General features: G+C 32.1%; 1 protein-coding gene across 1 annotated transcript; it reads left to right on the top strand.

Moving 5' to 3' along the window:
• Window positions 1-1,830: 1,830 nt before the first annotated feature.
• Window positions 1,831-2,676, top strand: LOC117178118 (WAS/WASL-interacting protein family member 3-like). Its single transcript, XM_033369374.1, has 2 exons — window positions 1,831-1,969; window positions 2,420-2,676. Exons 1-2 carry the CDS (start codon window positions 1,831-1,833, stop codon window positions 2,674-2,676), a joined length of 396 nt encoding a protein of 131 aa, XP_033225265.1.
• Window positions 2,677-8,234: the final 5,558 nt, after the last annotated feature.

Below are 8,234 nucleotides of genomic sequence, written 5' to 3' on the forward strand. Positions count from 1 at the left end.
CCATTGGCCTTAAGCTACACTGAAACCCCGTTTAAGTTTAATCTTCCTAAACGAAAACATCTCACTTAGGTTTACTCGGGAAAGGCTCCTTCCCATCGGTCTCACCACGAGAGGGGCCCCTCCATATGCTTATGCGATTGGTTGATATATACATGGTAAGCTTGAATGGGCGGAGCACTGAGAACTTGTTGGGCAAGTGAAGGTAAACCTAAATGTGGACTTATCCGGGCGTAAACTTAAACGGGGTTTCAGTGTATTTCTTTCAGTTCAACAATTGCATTTATTATGATTACTTTAATATTTGGTTTTCATTTCACATTAAATTTTATTCTTAGCTGCGCTGAAACATGTATCATTTTAATAAATGTATATCATTATAATTCATAATTAGCATGGAAATTGAAACATACTTATTTTGTCTTATTTATTCTCATAGCTTGTATCGTTTGTACAGAAATTAAATTTTCTATATTTTGAATGATGTTTTTTTTTTCAATAAAACCCAAACAACTTAACCTATAAAAAAGTAATTCAAGATAAATTTGTAGATTTTTTTAGGTGCAAACTTTTTTTCGATCTATCTCTTTTCGTACCTTGTTTTGTTCTAACTTTTTTAATTTTTATCAGAAATGGCTGGTTAATGAACTCGATCTTTCTTTTTCGCCCCTCAAACTGTGTGTTCAGGCACAATAAAATCCGGCTATTCTTTCAAAAGTTACCCGGTATACGGACAACAACGATAACGACGACGCTGGACAGACAGACTCCGACGTAAAAATGGGTTTTCCTGACTCAGGGGGCCTCCAAACGTCGACTTTTGATGAAATCCGCGAAAGTGATTTTTCGGTGATTTTTTATAGGTGAAAATGTAAAAATATTTAAATGTTAACAATTTCTAATTTATAAATAATGTAAATGTATGCTTTTCAAATATGAGTAATTTTTAATTCAAGACAACAGAAATATAAACTCTTGAAAATTTTGAAATACTTCATCATTCTATTTTTATTTGGTATATTTTTTAATTGTTTGTGGAAACAGGTGTCTCTTATAGACAAACGTTATCTTCTATGAATCATCAAATAGAAATCTGTACTTTACAGAGACAGCTATGATTTTCAGAAACATAAAAGATAGACATGCAGGAAAATATTAAAATTATAAGAAAATATTAATTTTTTTCAAAAATATTTTGCAATAATACTCTTAGGTGTATTATGGACGCATTATTGTACTGCCCGCATGAGCATTCTCTCTTGCTTCTCCTGTTGTTCAAACGGCTACTTTCAAAATTAAAAAATAATTTATGTAATTTATTTGATTAATTCTAGCTTCAGCAGCGCGAAACTATCAATAAATAATGGAATAGTTTATTATATAATATAATTCGTTATGACAAGATTGTTTCTGTTGATCCAAAGTTACCTCTGTCTAAACTTTAACTAAACAAATTTCTGTCAATCATATACAAGCGTCTTAAATAATAAAAGATTTTCTGTAAAATCCATAACAAAATGTTGGAAAGGAACCAAATTTTTTCCTAAGAAGTGTTCTACTTATTTAAGAAATTTCCTAATATATTTCATCATGAATATTTTTTTTCACATAATGCTCGTTTCTTGACTTGTTATTTTATAGTTCAATACTATCAGCTAGAACAAACATCAAGTATGAAGCAGAACCAAGGAAAACTTAACATCAATGCCAAAGTGAAATAGTTTTTTCATCTCGAATTTAATATGAATAAATAAAATCTAATTTATTGCATCAAACACGTACGCTACGAAAATTCGAGTTGAAAAAAATGGTGAAATTTGTCGTGTCATAATCATGCTGATAGGAATCAGTATAAATAGCAGTGGGTTGGTTCCAAATTTATCAGATCCAATTTACAAAATCTGCGACGTAAAAATGAAGATTTTTTTTGCGACTCTACTTCTGACCTTCACGTTAGTCATCAATTTATGTGGTAAGTATTTTATTCTTACATATAAAAGTATATTACACCACAAGTAGGGTTAGGCACGTTTTTACACGGGGAGCTCCATGTTCGCAGGACATGTCCTTGCGAACATTGAATTCTAAGTGGAGACGTTTGTTGTCTTACGATTGATTCAGTATACTTTCTTTGAAACCACTATGTTATAAGTCCGTAGAGTCCCCAGAAAAGTGAGCGCAGATATGTATGACCTCGCGAGTGATGTACGATATTTTATTCGATACCTGGTATTCGAATTCTGGTATTTTCAGAAAGTTAGGGTCATAAAAACATAATTTAGTGTCTAGTTTAATTTTCCAAATTTTCACCTCAATACTGCAATTTTTGTGGACGTGAGATATTGCACAAAAATGTCGGTAAGGTAGGAATCGTGTATGTTATGACCTTAAAATCTCAACAATCTACATTTTATTTTTACAGAACTGAAAGCTAATGAGTCAGATAAGAATCCGTCATTTCCTCCAATCCAGCCAGTTCGTCAAATCCCGGCAGTGCGTCCAATGCGGCCACCTCAGGTTCCAATCCAGCCACCTCCAGTGCCCCCTCTGAATGTACCTCCTGTAGGTTTACTCCGACCGGTCAATTTACCAGCTGGGCATTTAGTTTATTCTCAAAATGGACGAGTTCTTACTTTGTTTGCGGATCCACCTCCTCGGCCACCTCCACCTCACCAATAGAAGGCTTTCATCAAGTTTCTCCAGGTGGCGCTGGCATCGGCATCGCTTGCACGTGGAAAAGAAAGACAACACTTAATAGTATGGACCAGTATGGACAAATTTTTAACAAAACAGTTGAATTTAATTTTTAAATAAAAAATAATACACTTCAACCACAAAGGGTTGAATTTTTAAAGACATAGTTGAATCTTCAAGCCAACATTTTTTCAAAGGCAGTTGCATTTTCAACCAAAAAAGATGCATTTTCAATCAAAGGGAACACATTTTTTCGAAGGAAAGGACGAATTTTTAACCACATAGTTTAATTTTTATCTACAAAAATAACTTTTTAACTGATAAAAATTAAATTTGTGATAAAAAATGACGACTTTGTAATATTTTAAAATATTTTAAGTATCATGATGAATCATCAACGAAAAAAGATTTGTTTGACAAAGAAGTGGCACTTTTAAGCAAAACAGGTAAAATACTAGTCGGTAGTTCTCATTAATAAATTCATCAACTATAAAAATAGGAATTAAATAATTTTCAAACATAATTTCTCTTTTATTGAAAAACTTTTCCAATCTGAAAAAATGTACATGTATACAAAATAAAGAATTTTTGAAGTTTTGATACATATTCTCCGAATTCTTGTACATATTATTTTCACAAGTGTCAAATTAAATGAAATAAAAGTTTTAGCGATGAATAATTATTATTTCCTTTATACACTCAGAGAAAAAGTTGTCTTGAAACAAAAGCATCGTCCTCTTCACTGTTTTGTTTCGTACCATGTGACAATCGTTTTTAAACAAACGGAGTTATTTGGCTCCAAGATTTCATAAATCTTGTCGCAAAAGGATTTGAGTCTACTTATTTGTAATGTTATATTCTTGTACTATGCGAGCTTATAACATTTTTCTTAATTTAGTGGTCTAATTAAAAGATTAAAATGCATTTATGCTTTTTAAAGTACTGTCAAATATAATAAATAATAATTATAATTTAGAATAAAGATTAAAATATCTGAATCAGCCTGAATTAAAATTTAATAGTTGTCGGCGACTTGTTTAATTTAGATTATTTATCATTTTTATAGTTATTTATCACGAAATTTTGAATATATTGAAGGTTTTTTAATGCTGAATGTGTATAAAAATTCTTCAATTTTGCTGATTTAGAAGATCAAGATTCAAAACTTTTAATTCTAAATGTAAGAAAGTAAAAAATTGTTAATATAAGCCATCAAAAATTACTTAATATCCCATCGTGAAATTTAACACATGCATAATTTTTAATTGTAGATTTTCAAATTTTAAAAACTCTTTAATTTTAAAGATTTAAAATTTCTACAATTTTAAAGAGTTGCAATTGAAAATGGTTGGATTATATAAATGTTACATTTTAAATGATTCAATTTTCAATATATACATTTGAAAGATATGTAATTTTAAACGTTTGTTTAATCGTACAATTTTGAATGCTTAAACTCAATAATTATTCAATTTTAAGCATTTTTAAGATTTCAAATCGAATATTGATTAATTTTATATGTGTTGATTTAAAAAAATTTAATTTTGAACATAAAATCTGCTATATTGTATATCTTAAATAAAAAATGATGTAATTTTGAGTGATTTTACATTTTAATCCTTAAGAGAAAGCATTAGTTTTATGTAAAATCTGACTTGGTCGGTTTTCATTGTATCTTCACGTTTAAAGACCCTCTGTGTCAGAAAAAAGAATTTCTACAAAGGCGCATGTCTGTAGTTGTAGTAGTGGTGGTGGCTTGTAGGAACGATCAATTTCGAATATATAATCAGATTAGACTAGTGTCCAAATTTGTCAGGTGGGAAACTTTTTTTATGGGTTGTGATTTTTCTTCGGGAATGCGTGATAAGTTTGAGTTTTACATAAATACAATTTTACATAAATAAAATTGGTCAACTAAAGCACTGAAATCAATTGAGAAGTTAGAATGAATTCTATTTGTTTATAAAAATTCTTGCCAATTTCATCAATATTTATGCAACAATGGTAAAATGATTTTCATTTTATAAAATGAACATAGTTATCCAAACATGCAAAAAATTATGGCGATTGTTTGTACCGATCGGGGAAAAAAAATTAATTACGAGAACAATGCTAAAAAAGTTTAATAACAATAACGACTCAAAAAATGAAAATTTTGCAAAAATGTTTCAGGGCCATTTTATTTATGTACAACTTCAACTTATTATGCATTCCCGAAGAAAAATTACAACCCATAAAAGAAGTTTCCCACCTGACAAATTTTGACACACTAATCTTTGATAAACGTTTATGAAATGCAGAAGGAAAGCACAAGCTTGTTCTAGTCAGCTATCTTTGATCAAAATTAAAAAAGTTAAAGAATTTTCCAAATTTCGGAAAAAATTAATTTTCATATTTTCACATTATGTGTACAGCTATTTGTAGTGCTCGGAAAGTCAGCAAATTTATCTCCTTGAATTTATCTCCTTGAATAACAAAGTTAACAAGAAAACGATCGGAGTAACAACATTTGCAAAATTAGCACGAAAAGCGAAAAATTAAAATTTTAAGCGAAACAGCGCACGATATAAGGAGAGCCCAGGGAATAAAAACATAAAGGCGAATGTTATTCACACAAAAAAGAGCTAAGAATTTTTTGGTAATCATTTCATTATAGGATGTAATGCCATGAAAAATTAAATTACAAATAAATAAATTTGACCTTTAATTCTGAAAGTCCTATGCAAAAATGTGGGAGAATTACAATAACCAAGCGCGTAGCTCGATGTAAATATATTAGGCAATAGGAAATTGACTACTGGCGCAGTACTGCGCTAGCACTGGCAGCATCGGCCCAATGCTTACCACCAGTACTGACGAAGTGCTGGCAGATCCTTGATATAATAACTATGTTCAGTACTGGCTTCCACGACTGCGCCAATGCTGTCAGACAGTACTGGTAGTCTGTGCTGGCGCAGTACTACATATGAAGATTAGACAGAGTTAAGCCGACACTCGTTTGAACTCATAACAAGAAGAGGCCTGTATAAGATGTGTGATCTATAATATCACTTAAAGGATAGATTACCTTTATTTTTCGTATGAATTTCTATCAAGTCATCATGAAGGTAATATTTTGAAGTAATATCAAGGGATGGAAAGCACAGAAAATCACCGATCCTCCAGTAAAGCAAACTAAAATCGAAATTCAAATGAGTTGCAAGAAATTTGAGCCACACAGATTCATTCTGAGAATTTAGGGGAAATTCCTCATTCAGAGACTGTTTTTTCTCACCTGGAGCAACGTGACGTGTGTCTTCAAACTGTCAGTCATCTGTCAAGATGATTTTATTATGCGTTATTGGGTCAAATAATAATAATTACCTAACTTTTAATTTCCTCCCATTTATAAGTGAGTATCAGTGTCTTGAAATAAAAATTATACTTTGCGTAGTCTTATTTCCAAATCTTACGATAGTCAAAATCGACATGACATTCAAACCACTCAACCAGGGGTGTAAAAACTGCGTCGTGACCGTGTGCATCGAAATTGATGCCTGGGCTCGTTCGAAGAAGTTTCCTCTAGATTTTCTTCATTCAACGAAGTGAAATGAGCTGGTGGTTGACTTGAAAATACCGAATTATATATGTACACAGTCATGCCTATTTCTATACATCTCGGCTTTTTAGTTTAAATTTCGAAGGCCAAGACTTACCTAAAATTTGCAATTTGCATTAGGAAGTTATGAAAAATATCAATTATTTACTCTAATATCGCAAAGCGAATAATTGCTTGAAAAGGTGTTCAGGTGGCTGACAGCGCGGTTTAGCACTCCACAACTCTCAACACGAGCCAAAATTCATTCTCAAAATGATACATTCCCCTAGATGCACAGAAAAACGCTGGTGTTAAATTTTTGGCAACTCAAATTTCATTGGTCTCCCAATGAGCATTTAAGATAATTTTCAGTCTCAAATGTATTTCTATTAACGTAGTTGCACATCTGGGTATTTAGGGGAAAGTATCATTTGGAGACTAAATTTTGGCTCGTGCCGAGTTGCGGAGTGCTAAACTGCGCTGTCAGGCACCTGAACATCTGTCAAATCAACTATTCGCTTTGCGGTATTAGATCAAATAATTGGTAATAAGGACATTAATTGCAATAATATTTATCTATTTTTCAACTTTCTTTCATTTAACAGTGCGTACTAGTCACTTAGACTAAAGTTACAACTTTCTAATGCAACCTCCAAATATTAGGTTAGTCATGGCCGTCGACATTTAAACTAAAGCTGGGATGTATAGAAAAAGTCATGACCATCTACATATACATTAAGGTATTTTCAATTCAATCACTATCTAGCTTTACTTCGTTAAATGCTAAGGGCATAACAATTGACCAAATGCATGCGCATCTGTTAATTTTTTCTCTATTTTCTAATATCTTCGTAAAAAGTAATTTTTTCTGTATTAGTGCATTTGAATAAATAAAATAAAACTGATTTAATTTCAATAGGGGTTTTCATCAATATAACATTTTATTTACTGAGAAACTTTTAAAAAGTGGTCTAGTTCCATGATCTCAAATGCAAAAAGCAGGGAGTGGTGGGACAACTAACGCCGCGCTGGAGATATTAGGAACTAATCAACTAAGGACAGTAAGGGATCACCATTTTGTTTTTAGATTCATAGGGCTGGAATCTTTTCACGTGAAAACGTTTCATGTCAAAGTTTCATGTTTCATGAAGCATAGGGATGAGAAGAAAAATTATTTTTGCATGCGCAGATCGGTTTGGCCTCTGAGGTCAGGTTAGGATTTTATCTTGTCAGTTTAAAGTTTCCCGCCGCTATATTTGAAACATTACAATGTTTCACAAAACCCCCAATGTTTCATTAACCTTTTTATAAGGCTGAAGTTTCATGAAACTTTACATGCCTACTCATCGTGAAAAACAAATTTCTGTTTTTATAATACAATTTTATTTACCTTATTTTTCATGTATGACACTAGCAACTGCAAGATTAGATAACTTCAAAATTCCGCAGAAAATATAGTGGAAATTTGTTCGAAAGCTCAGGCATCAATTTCGATGCAGACGGTCATGATTTAGTTTTTGCATCCTGGCTTTTGTGGTTTGAATGTCATGTAGGTTTTGACTCACCTAAGATTCGGATATTATATCACGCCAAGTACAATTCTTATTCGAAGACACTAATAGTCACTCGTAAATGGGTGGAAATTAAAAGTTAGGTAATTATTATTATAACTTACCTGCTTATCAACATCTATTTCACCTAAATAACGCCCGACAAAATCATCTTGACAGGTGACTGACAGTTTGTAGACGACACTTTACGTTGCTCTGGATGACAAAAAACAGTGTCTTACTTGAACATCGATTTCGGCGTATAAGGATCGGCGATTTTTTGTGTGCCCACATGTGCAACTACGTTCACAGAAATAAGTATTCCAGTGGGCACCGGGACGTCCTAAAGACGTCCTTACAACGTACCTCTATGTCATATGATTTAACGTCTTTAAGACATCCTTTGGATTTTTTCA

This window comes from Belonocnema kinseyi, chromosome 1 (genome assembly GCF_010883055.1).
Source record: "Belonocnema kinseyi isolate 2016_QV_RU_SX_M_011 chromosome 1, B_treatae_v1, whole genome shotgun sequence".
Taxonomy (NCBI): domain Eukaryota; kingdom Metazoa; phylum Arthropoda; class Insecta; order Hymenoptera; family Cynipidae; genus Belonocnema; species Belonocnema kinseyi.

What these genes read in the sequence shown, in the direction of transcription:
- LOC117178118 (XM_033369374.1), top strand. Translation starts at nt 1,831, where the DNA reads ATGCTGATAGGAATCAGTATAAATAGCAGTGGGTTGGTTCCAAATTTA. An exon ending in GTTAGTCATCAATTTATGTG is followed by an intron (nt 1,970 to 2,419) that starts GTAAGTATTTTA and finishes TTATTTTTACAG; the next exon opens with AACTGAAAGCTAATGAGTCA.